This window comes from Juglans microcarpa x Juglans regia, chromosome 5D (genome assembly GCF_004785595.1).
Source record: "Juglans microcarpa x Juglans regia isolate MS1-56 chromosome 5D, Jm3101_v1.0, whole genome shotgun sequence".
NCBI classification, from domain to species: Eukaryota; Viridiplantae; Streptophyta; class Magnoliopsida; order Fagales; family Juglandaceae; genus Juglans; species Juglans microcarpa x Juglans regia.
Window position 1 is genome coordinate 6,310,649 of NC_054602.1, and position 18,685 is coordinate 6,329,333.

The following is an 18,685-nucleotide window of genomic DNA, read 5'->3' on the forward strand; positions in this document are numbered from 1 at the left end:
TATTCATCTACATTTGTTAACTGTGCTTAATACACCTCGTAGCGTCATACACAAGTTAAATCAAATTTTTGTAGACTTCATGTGGGGCAATAAGGAAGGGAAGAAGAAAAAGAAATGAGTGGCATGGGACACTGTTTGTCAGCCAATGGAAGAAGGTAGTCTTGGTATACAGAAGTTGGAAGACTTTGAGAAAGCTCTTTATAGGAAATTTGTTTGGCAATTTTTGTATGGTAATTCTATTTGGGCTACTTTGTTCAGAGCCGAATATAAAGCTTAACATCACCCATTCTCCCTGAATCATCTTTCCTATGAATCACACTTTTGGAAGGGTTTAAAACTATTGATCAAATCGGTGATTAAAGGATTTGGATGGATCATAAATGAAGGAAAAATCTCATTCTAGTATGAAAATTTTTAGGCTTCGTTTGGGTAGTGAGAATACCTGATAAGTGTTGAGAATGTTTGTGAATAGTAATGAAAAAGTAATAATAAAATATTAAAAAGTAATCTTTGGGGATTCTTGGCTAATTATTGGATGTTACGGATCCCCTCTCTAACCGTAGCTAGAGTTTTTGTTGATACGGGAGGTATTGGGAGAAAATTCAGGAGCCAATGGGGAATCACATTTGTGAAGAGCTGAAGTAACAACATATTCAACTTTCCTCAAGCCCAGATATTCCTATATGGAGAGCGGAGCAGAATGGAAATTTTTCTACCTCTTCAGCTTGGCGATATAATCATGAACCTAAGGACAAACACCGTGGGCCAAATGGATTTGGCAGAGATTACTTCCGACTAAAATATCTACGTTTATGTGGAAAGGTATGTATAATGGTTTGCCTTTTGACCCGAATATAATGAAGTTGCATTTTTTTATGGCCTCTAAATGTGAATGTTGTAAAATTGCTTGTTGTGAATCTTTAAATCACTCTCTACTTCTGGGAGAGATTCCAGCTTTTGTTTGGAATTATTTTGAGGCAACGCTGGGTCTAAAATTTGGGCCAACTTGTACATGGGGTAGTAAAATTCATCAATGAATATCCAAGGCTCAGGCTGTCTCACAGATCAATGTAGTGATTGGTATTCTTCCATCTTTACTCAGTTGGTTCCTATGGTTATATAGATGTAAAGCTTGAATGAAGGGGATTGTTGAAACAGCGGAACAAGTGGTTTATAAAGTCAAGAATTTGTTGGCTCAAATTATCCACATAAAAATGAATAAGTCATTCATCAAATGCTCAAATGATGTGATTTTACTGCAACTAGGTCTAATGAAAATTCCTGTACAGAGAAAGAATATTCAGATTTTGAAGTGGACGCGCCCAACACATAGTTTTGTGAACCTTAATATAGATGGAAGCAGTCTTGGCAATCCAGGCAAAAGATGAGGTGGTGGTATTCTTTGAGATGTGGATGGAAAAATTATCTTCGTTTTTGTCAAATTCCATGGTATAAACTCTAACAATGTTGTTAAGATCAGAACCCTCTCAGACGGTCTTAGATTATGTGCTCAGATGAATATAACTCATATAGAGATTGAATCTAATTCAAAACTTGTGGTTAATTAGTGGCAAAAAGATGGGCAAGTTCTTTGAAGGAGTCCAAGGTACTGCAACGAGGCAAGATTGACGGCTCGATCGGAGTTGGTGAGGCTACATCATACTTTTAGGGAAACAAATCACGTTACTGACAAATTAGTCAAAATGGGCACTAAAGTTATAGACTTCTTTAATAATAAAAATAATATTCCCAAGGACATTCTGGGAACTATTTGCATGGATCAAGCAGGTTTCCACATAATTTGTTGTCGATAACAGGTATGCTACAGGTTTTTCTTATCTTGATTTTTTGTGCAGGTATGTTATGTTATTTTGGTTTTGTATTTATTAGAATTTTGCCTTTAATATTTTGTATAATGTTTTGTGGTTTTGCTTTGGGTCTTACGTTTTCTTGATACCTGGGTTTGGATTTTTTTATTATTTGTAACCTCCAGACATTTGGTTATCAATAAAATTGGGATACCATCATCTTCTTAATATATATATATATATATATATATATATATAGTGATGGTGAATCGTCGAATCAGTCAATATATTTACAAGAATTCTACTCATCATTCCTAAACCACACACCATATATGATTTTTTTATCTTTTTATTTTTTTTCTTAACAAGTATGTGGTGTAGAGAGGATGAGTAGAAAAATTCAATTAGTTTAGTAGGAATAAAATAAAAAAGTTAAAATATGTGTGGTATGTAATGTAAGATGATGTGTAGCAAAAGCCATATATTTATACGGGAGACTTGTAATATGGTAGTAACCTTTATGATTATAGTCTCTAGCAAACTGACATGTTGATACCAAATATATTTTTTTATCGAAGCACTAGTTATTCTAGTAAAAAACGATAAAATATTTATTTTCAAATAGAACTCAAGATTTAAAATTAATTTTAAAAAATAAAATGTTACAAGTTTTTTTTTTTTTTAAAAGAAAAACTAAATTCTTGAGAAATTAAAAAACATACAAATTCAAGAAAATAATTAAACCCAAAAATGTAATTTAAAAAGAAAGAGAATAAAGTCAACCGAGCTTTTTTCATTTTCTAAGTTGTTTTTGGAGTTTCCTGACCACCAACCTTTTTATAGTTTTACCACGAGCACCAACTCGATCTCTACAGCCAAACAACTTTGAAAATCCATCTGGCCAATGACCAATGAACTCAGCAGTACGCAAACACAAGAAAAATATGATAGAGGTATGTTTCTCAGGAGAGAATAGGTCTTCTTTACGCAATGGATCACTTAGAACTTTCTCTCAAGAATACAATGAAAACATCAAGTCTCTTTCCAAACTGAGAAGTCAAGCATATTATTCTATATATACTTAGTATTTGAGTAGACCACTTAAAGCGTCCAGACCCAAATGGAAAAGTTAATCTCAAAATTTTAGCTCGAGCAAAGTGTCAAGCAATGAGCGAACATTCTGTTCAGTTGTTTTGATCCCGTAAATGTTACAATTTAAATATTCTTGTGAAATACGAATTTAACGCCACCAAGATCACCTTAATCCGATAATATTATAAAAAAACTGTTTATTTATAGCTAGTCATTTGCTGTGTGAAAATGACTATTTCTTACTAAAATGAGTCTGTTTTCATCATAAATCATCATTTTTGTAACAAATAATCCATTATAAATGTTTATTTTTCTTATAGTGTAAGGGAATAAAATGTTATGACCGATTTATTCATGATAGGTTGATCTCATCATGATGAGATCACGTCTTGCAAATTTGCAATTTTTGCACTTTTTATTAGAATTGCAACACAGACTCTACTCCATATATTTACAACTCAATTAGACTAAATTTTGTCATAATAAAGAGCCAGCATATTATTTTTACACTTCCAGTTATTGTTCTCGCGGTTGAAAGCCTCAAGAGATGGACGTATAAAAGTAGATCATCATTTACTTTTTATTGATTAATTAATTGATGCTGTTCCAAATATTTACGCAGATAGCAACAAATACTATAGGATTTACTTTATATCGTAAAATCGTTGAAATAGAACAAGAACCTGAATTTTTTAAAAAAAATAAAACCATTACTATTAACGTACACTACGGGACTGCGGGCGGGCGGACGGACTTACGAATCCCATATCGGACCGAAGGCAGGAATTCCTGCGGCTTTGCATGCATTGACAACGTCCCTACTTCCTTCTGGATTGCTGGTTACGATGACTACTTCTGCCCTCCAGTTTCTAGCAGCTTCAATGCTCAATTGAGACACATTGGGACGTCCCAGAACAGCGGTATCATGGACAATCACCTTCTCTTTCGGCCATCCACTAACCATCTCTTCGATTTCCTTTCCAAAGTTTTGCTCGATTCCCTTTGCTACCCAAACCAAGCACACATCAGCTGAACTTTGCTGCAACAGGAATGATAGAAAGACGCAAATCCCTGAGCCGGTTGCCACCAACACAACCCTCTCAAACATGTTAACGAGGTAAGGCAGGCCCGCAAAGTGCACCTGTCGAACCCATAAATGGCTTGGAGGGTTCGAGACCAAGGACTTGGTGAAATCCCCAACAGCACCTGCTAGCATCATGTGCTCCTTCTCATCAGATATGATGCCGAAAGCGTGCCATTCAGATAAAGGAGACGGACTAATCCTACCCAATATACCAGCTTTCACTCCGCCCTCAAACTTGATGATTGAGGCGTGGCCTGACGGGGCAGAGACATTGACGGCTACTCGTCTCACGGTCACCCATGGCAAAATGATTAGCAGCGTGATGGCTGCTGTGAACCAGAACTCTTGCTGTTTAATCAGCCTGGAGCCCATATCATTCTTGTAAGATTTGGTTTTTGGATCGTAACAGATTGTGAGGATAATAAAGGCCCATAGGAGTGCTAGAGCAGTCCACCCAGCAAAGCGATGTGTTCTTTCGAATACATTGTGGTGGAGATGCCGGACGAGAGGAAATGCTGCCAAAGAAGAGAGGCAAAGAAGGCCAAGAATCGTTGACGCCACACCTATAATCTCAGGTGACGTGTTTTCTCTGTCTTTGAGGGTGAGGACTAAGGCATATATGAGCCATGCAACTGAAGAGACACCGCAGCCGCTATGGATTCCACCAAGACTCTGTAGAAGAGATGTAGTCGCAGTCTTGAGAAACAGAGGGATCCATGGTCTTCCAAATATCTTCACCGCGAGCTAGAAAATAACACGCAGGAAGGCCTCGCTCCGGCAGAGCGTCAAAGCAAGTATGTTTGCAATGGAGAAGAGCGATGGCTTGCGTCTTGCATATGGGAAATGCCCTGTGGCAGCTAGAACCAAGCCTGTTATATTCAGAACCAAGCAAACCGCAAAGAGTCGCTTGTACACAGTGAGCAACCCCTGATCGAGCAGTATAATCGACAGCCTTGAATTCTTTTGAGCAGGCTTTGATGGATGTTCACGTTTGCTAGTGGCCTGAAGTGGAAGTGGGCTTTGCTTCTGTTTCTCCTCGTGGCTCCCTTCTTCCAGCACAACCTCATGTAAGTCTGTGTCTTCTTCTTGATCTTTATTCAGGTCAAGATCACAAAAGTGGCTGCTGGTTTTACTTAAAGACCTCTGAATGAAAGAAGTCCGGAACTCTCTGGAAGAGCCATGCCAAAATATTGTGTTGCTTGGAGACGTCTCTTCCGCGACTGGTATTTTGATGGCAAAGGGATCTGCACGAAGCCGATTGATCTCAAACGCCACGCCTCGGCAGCTCGAAAACCTTACTGGGCTTAGCATATTTGTTTTCCTACAGGGGGAAGTAATATAGAGAAGAAATAGATCTTGAGAGAGGGATCGATATCTATTGTTTGTGCTTCTGTTTTTTTGTGGACACGTAATTTTTCTCATGTATGAGAACTGAACACAGTCTGGGCAATGCCCATACAGCTTGTGTCAGCAGGTGCCAAACTCAGAACTTGCTTACGAAGAGCCTTTAAGACAACAGGATTCAGCAACGATTTCACATCTAGCAGAAGTGCGCAAGCTGCATTTATATGCTTTCGGAGCTGATCCTGTCTAAGCATCTTATGACTTTGATTTTGTAAACGTGTTATATACTTCCATATTTTCTTCGCCTTCTCATTCAAAAATTATTGAATGAGTACTGCACTTGCCGACATTCTAACGGTCACTGTATATAGCCATACAAAAGTGAGGATAGCACAAGATTGAACAGTAAACATGGGCCCAATCAGGGGGTTCTCTTGCGTTCAAGGATTGAAAAGTTGAAAACTCCCTTTTTTCGGGGGAGACTAACAGTATCACTAATTTCTTATTTAAAAAAATTCAATTTTTTTTTTTAAAATTTAATAAGAAAAAGTTTTTTTTAAATCAATGATGATTTGATTTTCATAATTATCAAATCTAAGTCCATAATAATCAAGATATTTTATCTTATTTTATTTCCATGTAATTTGCTTATATATAAGGACCTATATTTTATATTCAATCATAATTTAAAATAAAGACATATATAGTCTTCAAAAATATTCATCTCTTACTTAATTTTCTCTCTTTTTATTTGGGTTTCTATTTACTTTTAATTTCTATCAAATTGGTCATCGCTATAATTTTCATTATTTCATTTATCTCCTTAAATAATAATAAATGATCGAGAAACAATTTGCCTATATTTTATTAATTATCTACTAATCATTTGATGCTATATAAGATGATATTGTAAATCTTGGCCACTAGACTTTAATCCTTCATGTTTTGGTGCTTTTTACAAGAGAGGCTTTGTCGTCATGCATCTTTTTTTTTCAAAAAAAAGATAATTGCAACCGTAAATTTTATAATCACAATCATATAATCATTTTGAAAAAAAGTAATTAATAAAATATGAGACTCATATATAAAAAAATTAATTTTTTAATAATAAATTTTAATCTTTTTCAAAATAATTATGTGACATTTACACACACTTCAAGCTTCAGTCTTGTTTGCGTTATATAATCGGTATGTTGGATCTTGGATATGCCGTTCTTTCGTTTGGATTTTTTAGCGCGTTATAGATAACATGCTTCTCCTCATTGAAGCCTGAAGGCCGTAGGTTAATAAAGTCGGCAGTATTCAGTTCACAATGGCCGTATGAAAACTTAATGCTAACGTAAAGGCGAGGAACACCTGAAATCTTTTCATACTAGGCTCCATATATATATATATATATATATATATATATATATATTCCCACTTATATCAGCAAAACTGTTCACATGGATATTAGTTGATTCAATAACGAAAGTGATCTTGAGGTCATGTACGTACGTGCCACACGTTTTTAAAGAAAGTCAAAAAGATCCATGCATGTGGCTGACATGCATGCAGCAATTATAAGGGTCATTAATTTAAGGCTGCTGTTTTTTTTTTAAAATAAAAATAATAATGAGGATATTCAAATTTTATTAGCATAGGAATACTACTTGTTATTATTGGTTATAATAATGCAAAATCAGAATTATATAATGCAGGTTCCGAATTATTCATTCTTTATTGTAATCATGTTCAAGCAAGAAGCTATGATCAATATATATTATATATATATATATATATCCTTCCTCCTATCCCTTTCCAAGAAAAAAAAAATTGTCCACTTTGATATATATGGATAAGATTTAAACAATATTTAATCTGTTACGAAATTATTGTGCCATGCTCCCTTGTTCCCTCATCATTTTGAATTATTTAATATCGTGTATAGTTTATAAAAAAAAAATACATTTTATATACACAAGTCAGGTCCCATCAAAGTTGCAGCTCCTGAAAATTAATGCAAGTCCACTTGTTTTTGTAACTCGCAACCTCTCAATCCTTTAGTACCGGAACAATTATTCAAAGAGGCCGGGTTACCATAAATGGAACAATGCACTAAATTTATAAGACAGTCAATTCAAGAAAAGCTCAACATGTAAAGTTTCGTTTGTTTTTAGAAAATATTTTATTTTATTTCATCATTACAATTTTTTTAAATTCTCATATAAATAAAATAAACAATTCAACTTTTTTAAATCTTAAAACAAAAATAATATTAAAAAATATATTCTAATAATATTTTATTTAATTTTTTTACTTTAATCTCATTTTATCTCATTTCTTTTCTAAAAATAAACGAGCTCTAAATTAATCTAAGTTTCAAACAAATTAAGAAGGGATTGACGTTTCATAATCCAATATGAATGTATTATATAAGATTTTTTGGTCAACGAAATTGTTTTTTAAAAAAAATCTTATATCAATATTTTAAATAATATATCTTTTTTTGGTTAATAATTGTCAGAAGTTATTATTTTTCGTACTAGTCTTCAATGCGATATTGATATTTTCGCTATTTACGACGATATTTTGTCGTATCTAAACAATCCATATTTGCAACCAAAGCAAAAAACTTCCGAAAAAATTAGACAATTGTTCAAAATATCGCCAACAATACATATTTTCGGCCATATTTATATATAACACATATATATATATATATATCATATAGTAATTAGTAATAATAAAGCTGTATAACTACTGATATTATTAATTACTATATATCAAATTCAAATCATCTTGAATTTCAATTTATTCAAAATTTAATTCGTTTATTATCTTCATGAATTAAACCAAACCAGCGTGCATGGACTATTCTATCCTGTGCGGAGGCACTGACCGTATTAATTTTAATTATATTTTTTGAACTAGAAAAGTTCAAATTTAGAGCTATTCCATAAATGGAATGATGCATCCACTTGTGCAGTTAATGCAAGAAAGTTTAACGAGCTAAATTTGTAAGTTTCAACTAATTAAGAATCGATTAATGCTTAATTAATTACATCTTGGTCAGCTTTTGATCCATCTGTCATTTTCTCGCATGCATGACGAGAATTTACGAAATGAACGAATTAGTAAACGAGAATTTGCTCCAACAATTAGCTCAGAAATTCAAATGGTACCTTATATTAGCATGCAACTAGACTAAAGAGAGTAACGATACACGCACGCAATCATCTTGACAAATATTACATTTTAAAATAAAGATTTTTATAAAATGATATTATTTTTATAAATTATTTTATAAAAATATTCTCATTTAAAAAAAAATTATAAAGAGGATTAATATAAAAATAATTACATGTCTATCATTTTCTTTAAAATATAAACATTAAATTAGCTGCTAGATCTCCATTAATTCTCTCTGTGTGATAATGGCCTGGAACATTTACAAGCTAATTTCAACGTAGGACGTTGCTACGTCCACAGCGATAAATTCTCTACCGAACACTCAAACATTTTTTTTATTTTTTATTTTTTACTTTTTCTTTCACCATTTTTTAAACTATTTAGATATTTTTTAAAAATAAAAAAAAAATCACCTATTCATTTAAAAACATTTACTTAATCATTAAGTAAAAATAAAAAAAAAATTCAGTAGAGGATTTTGGTAGAAATCTTATGTGGGAATAGTATTTTCCTTTCAACGTATAAAGGCTCGTCCTTTTAGCACAAAGTATTGGGAAAGGGATCACAAGTTGATGTAAACATAAATTGATATGGGATACCTAGATCTAGATTTTACGTTGATTGTATTGAAGTATTACCTTAAGAAGATGAATCTATACAAATATGAAAGGAAAAATTTAATATATTCCTTGGACTAAGGATAATATTAGTTATTTTTCATCAAATCATATATTTATGCTTATTTTTGCCTTATTAGTAAATATTTAGTTTCAAGTTTTGGAAATAATTATTCTTTCGATTTTGGTTAAATTTTTGGTAGGATTCTTATTTTTTTATGTATTTATTTCTCATACAATATCTTAGATTTTTCCTTTTTTGAAAAAATCATCATAATTCTAAATTTTGCAGCTATCTAAGTCCGGTTTGTGGGTTTCATAAAATAATTTTGAATTTTACTATTAATCAATATTATTTAGAGTTTTTCTCTGTATTTTGGACGAATCTCTTGTCTTCTCTGTGTTGATCATTTAATGGATCTAGCCGTTAGAATTACTCTCGGCAGTTGGCATCAGAGCTTCAACATATTTCCTGGGATGATATCTCATCAGTTTCCATGGCTGGTGGTTGCGGTCGTCATGGGCAAGTTCTAAATGAGGAAGTATCGCACCGTGATCATAGCATTTAGGATGTAATGATTAAGGATTTGTAAAGATAGGTTGCAGAGTTAACCCAGTGTCTCACAATACTAGATATCAGTGATCGTGAGATGGAAGATCACGATTCTGATTATAGTTTTGAAAACTCGTATCACAAGCGTGCTCTATTTTAGGGGTACCATGGTAGGGATGAGCGTCATGAGGACCTCGATTTCAGAGTTTATTTACTAGAATTTCCTAGTATTTTTCAGACTGAAGGTTTCATTGATTTATTGCATGAGGTTGAGTAGATTTACTACTCTGAGGAAGAAGAATTTGAGGAAGGACATTCTTCCATAGAGTAAAATTCTATACCAATCTACGATACTTGTCTTGATGAAGATAACCGTGGATGAGATAACTATTTTTATTGAAAACATAAAAAAAACTTGGAAAAAATAAAATGGTGGTGAAGTTTTGAAGTTTGAAGATCATGAAACAACTTTTGAGACAATTAACTATGTTGATTTTCTTGGAGTTGAGGATTTTTTTTCAAATTCTCCTATTCAAAAAATATATATATATTTTGTATTTGAGATTTGGGAAATAAACTTAATTTTGGAGTATAAGATGCTTAATATTATTTTATTTCGACCAGATCAAATCAATTTTAGTTTTTCTATAATTATCGAGACGATACAACAAAAGGAAGGATTGGCTGGTCTAATTGGACATCCAAAAGATTGATGTAAGAAAGTTTAGAATTCGAGGACAAATTCTCACTAATCCGATGAGAATGATGCAAACCCAAATTGATATGAGGTATCTAAATCTAGATTCTACGTTGATTGCGTTGAAGTACTACCTTAAGAATATGAATCTATACAAATATGGAATGAAAAGCTTAATATATTCCTTGGATTAAGGGCAATTTTAGTTATTTTCCATCAAATCTTATATTTATGCTCATTTTTGTCTTATTAGTAAATATTTGATTTTAGATTTTGGAAGTGATTCTAATTTTGATTTTCACCAAATTTTTAGTAGGATTCTTGTTTATTTATATATATATTTCTCATACAATAATTTATATTTTTCTATTTTTGAAAAAATATCATAATTTCGATTTTTGCAGTTATTTAAGTCCGGCTTGTGGGTTTTATAAAATAATTTCAAAATTTTCTATTATTCAATATTATTCAGAGTTGTTTTCTCTATATTTTGGGTGAATTTCTTGTCTCTTTGTCTTGATCATCTATTAAAACTAACCGTCATAATTAATCTCTATTATGTCTGAGGTCACAAGTATTATATATATATATATATAAAGTCATCTTGTTTGTAAATGAATAACAGACAAGCTTATAAAATACTAATAATTAGATCACCCCAAGGATCTCATGAACTCACTTGATTTTCCAAAAACTTGGTTCTTGGCGGGCCACGTACGACACCTTATAAGAAAAATATATGATCATCTCCATATATAGTTTTGTTTTGTTATTTTATTGATGATCTTAATGGATCTAGCTAGCTAGACGGCGTCTGTAGCGAGTTAAGACAACCGTACCGATCAGATTGAGCTGATGCATCACTCTGCCATGGTCAAAGATTTCAAGCATAATATTCATAGCGCCACGAATGACAAAAATACTAAAATTTATGCAATACTAATTATAATTACGGAACTAAAATTACCGCTCCAAATCTAAGAAAATAAAGAGCGCCCAAGATGTAATTCTATTCTTCGAAATGGTATGGCATGGAAAAGCGTTTTTTCTCTACAAAAAACATTTATGATGAGGTTCCGTTTATATCATGATCATCTATAATAATATTCCAGCCCCTAATTAATACCTAACAAATTATACTTAATTACATGCATGTTTATCTTGTAATTAATACGATTAACGCCTTAGTGTAATAGATACGATTCACTAATTTCTTGAAATGCATGAGCATATATAGGCTTGACTAAGCTCGATATCGCATGATGCTCTCATGAATGCTCAGCAATTAAAGTACGTATAATATATATATATATATAATAATTGGGTCATGATGTCGTTGCGCACTACAATAATATGAATGTTGCATATTGCATCACCCTGCAGCCACCTGAATATTATATTATATATAGGGTAAGTTGTAGTGGCGCGCGGACAGTTTTGACTCTTGAGGAGTCCTTGGACATGTCTGATTGATCTGAAACTACGGCTAGAGATCAAACCATTTATGACAATGTCCCGCGAGAGTTGACGATGCATTCGTTGTATATGTTAGAACACAAGAAATTGGGAAAAGTACACAAACCTCTTTAACTGTTTTAAAATAATTTATAATATTTACTTACTAATTATCAATGTTAGCAAGAAATTGTAATATACCCACTTTTCCATAAAAACGATAATATTGTATTTAAAAATTCTGAGAAATGAAAGGGCTTTTGTCTCCGAGGCCTAGGTATCCAACGAGGGGGCTGGCTGGCAACCACAATGACTGTGGCAAGACGCAGGGCTTTAGATGCGTTTGAATATTTAAAATATGTAAATAATAGTTAAATAGTTTCAATTAAAATATTTTATTAATTTTTGATGAATAGATAAGAAAAAGTTAAATAAATTATATATTAAAAAGTTAAAAAGTTGTTTGAATATATATTTTTAAGGACACTGCTATGGGGATTGAAGATGGTACCCCTGGTTTTGACCGATAAGGGCAATTGCAATTTTTTTTATTTTTTTCTGTTTATTTCTAAAAATTTTTAAATATTTTTTAAAAAAATAAAAATATATATAAATTTACTAATATTTACTTTTTTAATCATTAAAAAAAATAATAAATAAAATAAAAATACACAATCGGTCAAATATAGGATACACAATCATCAGTTCACTCAGCATTATCTTTTTTTAATATTATTTTTATTTTAAAATTTGAAAAACTAGTATTATTTTTTGTATTTGTTTGAAAGTTTGAGAAAGATGTAATGATTAAGTAATGATTAAAGAAAAAAATTAAAAATTAAAAATTAAAAGCATTTTGAATTTGAATGAAGTTTAGAAAAGAAATATCTTAAAATACTTGAAAACAAATATATTGCTAAATGGAACTTTACTCTTCTTGCTATTTACCCATTCTTCACTTCTTTTTATTCTTATGAGCTAGTTGGCTCTGTTAATCTAATATGCTTTTATTTTTGGATAATACTAAAGTGACTATTAAATGTCCCTAACAAATATGTACAATAGTACAAATGAATTTTTCTAATTTTTTTTTCTTTAAGCATTGTTTAAACATCCTTAATAATTAAAAATAAATAAATAAATAAAAATAAAAAGCCACAGTCATACTATCATTTTTCTTCTTACGTTGACTTATAAACCGACTTTTCTTTTTCTTAACGAATAGGTAATAAAGTGATTGGTTAATCTTAGAATCAGTTAATATATTTATAGGGAGACTTGTAATATATATGGCAGTCGGCACGACATTTACGATTACAGTCACTAAAAGACTGACATGTTGAGTGTCGCCACAATATTTTATTCCAGTAAAAAATGATAAAATATTTATTTTCAAATAAAGTTCAATATATATAACTAATTTCAAAAAATAAAATGTAACAAATTATTTGTTTTAAAAAAGGAAACACTAAATTCTTGAGAAATAAAAAACATACCAATTCAAAAAAATAATTAAACCCAAAAAAGTAATATAAAAAAAGAAAAAGAAAAAAATCAACCCTGCGTTTTTCTCTTTTTTTTTTAAGTTTTTTTTTTTTTTAGTTTTGTTCTTCCTAATTTATTTATTTTTTTAATTCTTTTGTTTTTAGTTGAATTTTTGGGTTTTTCCTTTTTTATTATAAGGTTGTAGGCTTTTTGCCTTTTTAAGAAAAAGTTCTGTTAACTCTTCGGGAGTGTTTCTTCTATATCTTAAAATATAATAATTCTATTTAAATACTTTTATATCACTGTTATTTATGTGATATAATTTGATTTTAAAAATTTATAAATTAAATTATATAAATATATAATGTACAGTATAAAGAAATATCTTACTCTTTCAAAAAATGCATATTCTCCTAATATTTTGAGAGGGGTAATGAATAAGGATATTATCATTTATTACTGTTTGACTATTCAGCTATTCTTTCTTTTTATACTATTTAAATTTAAATTAAAAATATCTTAATATAATTTTTATGTATAATTTTAAAAAAATAAATTCAATCAAACGTAATCATATAAATTAATTTAAAATAAATTTAATTTTCTAAAATTTGACTTAAAAAGTAAAAGGAAGTCAATTTATTTTAATTAAATCGCATGATTAAATTAGTTGATTAAATTTATTTATTTTAAATAATACAAGAATATCATGTTATAAAATTTTTAATGAAATTTTAAAAAATAAAAAATAAAAAATAATAATAAAATAATAAATGATATGTAAAGTGTCATTATCTTTTGTGAGGGTGGTTAATGGGACCGTAACTTTTTAATTGACTGAGATAGACCTCGACCACGCGATAATTTTTCATTTAAAAAGAATCTGACGAGAGATAGCTGGCATAGCTAATGCTGGCCATACAAACATGATCAGTACATCATGACTCATCAAGTAACTGTGGTAGACACGGTACTTCCTTTTTTTTTTTTTTTTTTTTAATAGAAACAGATTTTATTTTATTCAATAAATTAAAATTACTTATTAATATGAAAAAAAATTTAAATTATAAGTCAAATTACACATTTATTTTAGAACATTTCCATACACAATTTTTTTTTTTTTTTTTTTTTATGACGGACGTTATCTTAACAATCAAAAATTCCTCTCCTGCTTTTTCTGTGGTAGACACGGTGTTAGTTGTACTTAATTGCTAGATTTATGTTAAGGCATGGCCCGTGACGAGATTTATGAGGCATTATTTCTATTCATCAATTTTTATATTATATATTATTTTTATATTTTTTATTCTTACTAAACTAAAAGAATTATTCTATTCATTACATATACACCACACATTTACTAAGAAATAAAATAAAAATATAAAAAATCAAATGTGATGTGTGATGTAAAAATACTGAGTAGAATTATCCTTTACAAAAAATCAAGATTTTAGGGTATAATGATAGTTAAAAGAATAATTCTATTAAAAGCCATTTACACTATATACTAAGGTTGTAAGACTAGACCGATAGTCTTATTGGTAGGTCATGGAATGTGATTTTTTTAGACCGGATCAGATCGAGATCGACTGAATGTATATATAATTTTCAATATTATATATATAATATATATTATTTTATATAGTAGTTATATAAGTTAATTCGATAATTTTCATTCAATGGATCACTATTGGCTATATATACAATGAAATTATTTAATATTCATTAACCATATATAAAATGTTATAGAGATCACTTAACTTTAATTTTACTAATTTAATTAAATTTTTATTAGATTTTCTTTAAAAAAAAAAAAAAAGAGAGAGGAAAAAAATGTTAATGAACTGAATGGACTCATAGCTAATGGTCCAGTCTAGTAAAAATGATAGACTAAAATTTTCAATCTATTATCCCCAGGACCTGACCGATTACACCCGTATAACATATGCAATTTATGTGACAAAATTTGATTTAAAAGATAGATTTTAAAATTTAAATCTTACACAAATTATGTTGATGATAAAAACATATAAAAAAGAGTCTTGGATATAAAGCACACAAGTTCTAAGGTAGATATCATCCTTTGTTAAGGAATAATAGTCCTTCAAATTACCGGTCTAGCTTGAAAACTAACGTGATAGAAATAGATGCATAAAATAGATCATTATCTTTTATTGATTACTTGATCGAAATTTTTTGAAATATTTATTTAGAACATAATAAATACCATAAGATTCATTCTATGACATTACTATCTATTCCTACAGAACCCTTGAACTAGAACAAGAACGGTTTTTTTGTTCTTTCTAAACATTGTTTAGCGTACATTGCGGGACTGCGGGTGGACTTACGAGTTACGAATCCCATATCGGACCAAAGGCAGGAATTCCTTCTGCTTTGCATGCGTTGACAACGTCCCTACTTCCTTCTGGATTGCTGGTTACGATGACTACTTCTGCTCTCCAATTTCTAGCAGCTTCAATGCTCATTTGAGACACATTGGGACGTCCCATCACGGCGGTGTCATGGACAATCACCTTCTCTTTCGGCCATCCACTTACCATCTCTTTGATTTCCTTTCCAAAGTTTTGCTCGATTCCCTTTGCCACCCAAACCAAGCACACATCAGCTGAACTTTGCTGCAACAGGAATGATAGAAAGACGCAAATCCCTGAACCGGTTGCCACCAACACAACCCTCTCATACATGTTAACGAGGTAAGGCAGGCCCGCAAAGTGCACCTGTCGAACCCACAAATGGCTTGGAGGGTTCGAGACCAAGGACTTGGTGAAATCCCCAACAGCACCTGCTAGCATCATGTGCTCCTTGTCATCCGAAATGATGCCGAAAGCGTGCCATTCAGATAAAGGGGACGGACTAATCCGACCCAATATGCCAGCTTTCACTCCGCCATCAAACTTAATGATTGAGGCGTGGCCTGACGGCGCAGAGACACTAACGGCTACTCGTCTCACGGTCAGCCATGGCAAAATAATTAGCAGCGTGATGGCTGCTGTGAACCAGAACTCTTGCTGTTTAATCAGCCTGGAGCCCATATCATTCTTGTATGATTTGGTTTTTGGATCATAACAGATTGTGAGTATGATAAAGGCCCAGAGGAGAGCTAGAGCAGTCCACCCAGCAAAGCGATGCGTTCTTTCGAATACATTGTGGTGGAGATGCCGGACGAGAGGGAATGCTGCCAGACAAGACAAGCACAGCAGGCCAAGAATGGTGGAGGCGACACCTATGATCTCAGGTGAAGTGTTTTCTCTGTCTTTGAGAGTGAGGACTAAAGCATATGTGAGCCATGCAATCGAAGAGACACCGCAGCCGCTATGTATCCCACCAAGACTTTGTAGAAGAGATGTAATGGCAGTCTTGAGAAACAGAGGGATCCATGACCTCCCAAATATCTTAACCGCGAGCCAGAAAATGACACGCAGGAAGGCCTCGCTCCGGCAGAGTATTAAGGCAAGTATGTTTGCAATGGAGAAGAGCGCAGGCCTGCTCCTTGCATATGAGAAATTCCCAGTGGCTGCAAGAACCAAACCAGCAACGTTCAGAGCCAAGCAAACCGCAAAGAGTCGCTTGTACACAGTGAACAAGCCTTGATCGAGAAGTATAATCGCCAGCCTTGAACCGTTCTTTTGAGCAGGCGTTGATGGTTGTTCAGGCTTACTAATAGCCGGAAGTGGAAGTGGGCTTTGCTTCTGTTTCTCCTCGTCGTTCTCTTCAGGCACAATCTCCAAATCAATATCCTGTTCGTCTTCGTTGAGGTCAAGATCACAAAAGTGGCTACTGGTTTTACTTATTGACCTGCTAATGAGAGATGGGAACACTTTGGAAGAGCCTAGCCAAAATATTGAGTTGCTGGGGGCCTCTTCTACGGGGAGTATTTTTTTGATGGGAAAGGGATCTTCATGATGTTTAATCTCAAACGCCACACCTCGGCAGCTCGAAAACCTTACTGGACTTTGCATATTTTTTATTTTCTCACGAGAGGAAAAGATAAGAAAACTTGAGGGAAGGATTTCTATTGTGTGTGCATGTCATGAAAAAAGAAACTGCTGCCTTTTTATAGGCATCTTTGAGGAGAGTAACGTATCAGAAAATCAGAGTCATGAGGCCTTTAGCTGTGCATTTATGACTCTTTTCTAATCTAAGCATCTTATGACTTTGATTTGATAAAATTGGCCTATCTTCATCTATTGTTTGCATTTTTCTTGAAATTTAAAATTATTGAAAAACTACATGTACATTAACTTGATTTCGGAAGCTCGAACTGACTAGCAATTAACCCTACAAGATTAATTGAGGTTATCACAATATCTTGGATGCGAACATATATCATTCTTTGTTTTCATTTTCTTCGTGATGATTACAAAAAGAAATTACCTAACTAATTAATATTAACATGCTGTTTCTTTTTTCAAACTCTTGATAATACTCCAAATTTGGTTCAGTGTTTTATTATTATTATTATTATTATTCTAAAATAGGAGAAGGGGTAGAACTTAGTATGGATTCTTCTTCAAGGACGAAAACATGTACAGTTTGACTCTAATACCATCAATGGCATAATTCATGGTTCAAAGTTGATGGCCAGTTAATTTCTTGATCCTCTTCTTCTTCTTCTTCTTCTTTTTTTTTTTTTTTTTTTTTTTTTTTTTTTTTTTAATTTTTATTAGTTGCACTATGTCTATAAACAATATAAAAATTCTACTCATCATTCTCACACCACATATCATACATAATTTTTTTTCTTACTAAATGTGTAGTATATGGATAATAAGTAGAAGAATTCAATTAATTTAAGAGGAATAAATAAAAAAATTATAAAAAAAGAAGAAGTATTATGGTGTGTGAGATGATGAGTAAAAAAATTCTAAAGAAAATGGTATTCGTATATCATGACTTTTCATCCACCAAATCTTAGAAATATGAGCTTCACCCTAGGTTCTATATAGATAATTAATTAAGACCGGAACATGTAATTTGAAATCTTCTCGCACACTAGCTTAATTATAGGTTATATATATAAATATATATATATATATAAACACATATATTTCTGCAAAAATGTAGCGATTTAAAGAAATATTTACGATAATTTTAAGTATTAAAAAAGCCAAATTTCTTGTAGTGACTGCCTTGCTGGCCTACAAATGTTTAAATGTTTCAATCAATTATGGATCGCTTTAACGATATTTTAATTAATTGAGGATATTGTCAATGATACAAATCAATAATTAAGGAGACGGCGGCTAGCTTTAACGATTTAACGAGTTTTGCCAACATGTGCAAGATCAGTATTAGAGCCTAGCGGGGCTAGTACATGTAGCTCTAATCATTCAAGTGGTAACTCCTCTTCTTATA

At 31.9% G+C, this 18,685-nt stretch overlaps 1 protein-coding gene and 1 pseudogene across 1 annotated transcript; both read right to left on the bottom strand.

Moving 5' to 3' along the window:
* Window positions 1-3,514: 3,514 nt before the first annotated feature.
* LOC121264428 (adenylate-forming reductase 06235-like) lies at window positions 3,515-5,595 on the bottom strand. Its single transcript, XM_041167587.1, has one exon. It carries the CDS (start codon window positions 4,354-4,356, stop codon window positions 3,655-3,657), a length of 702 nt encoding a protein of 233 aa, XP_041023521.1. The 5' UTR covers window positions 4,357-5,595; the 3' UTR covers window positions 3,515-3,654.
* A 10,123-nt stretch (window positions 5,596-15,718) lies between these two features.
* Window positions 15,719-17,334, bottom strand: LOC121264499 (annotated as a pseudogene).
* Window positions 17,335-18,685: the final 1,351 nt, after the last annotated feature.

What these genes read in the sequence shown, in the direction of transcription:
- LOC121264428 (XM_041167587.1), bottom strand. Translation starts at nt 4,356, where the DNA reads ATGGGCTCCAGGCTGATTAAACAGCAAGAGTTCTGGTTCACAGCAGCC.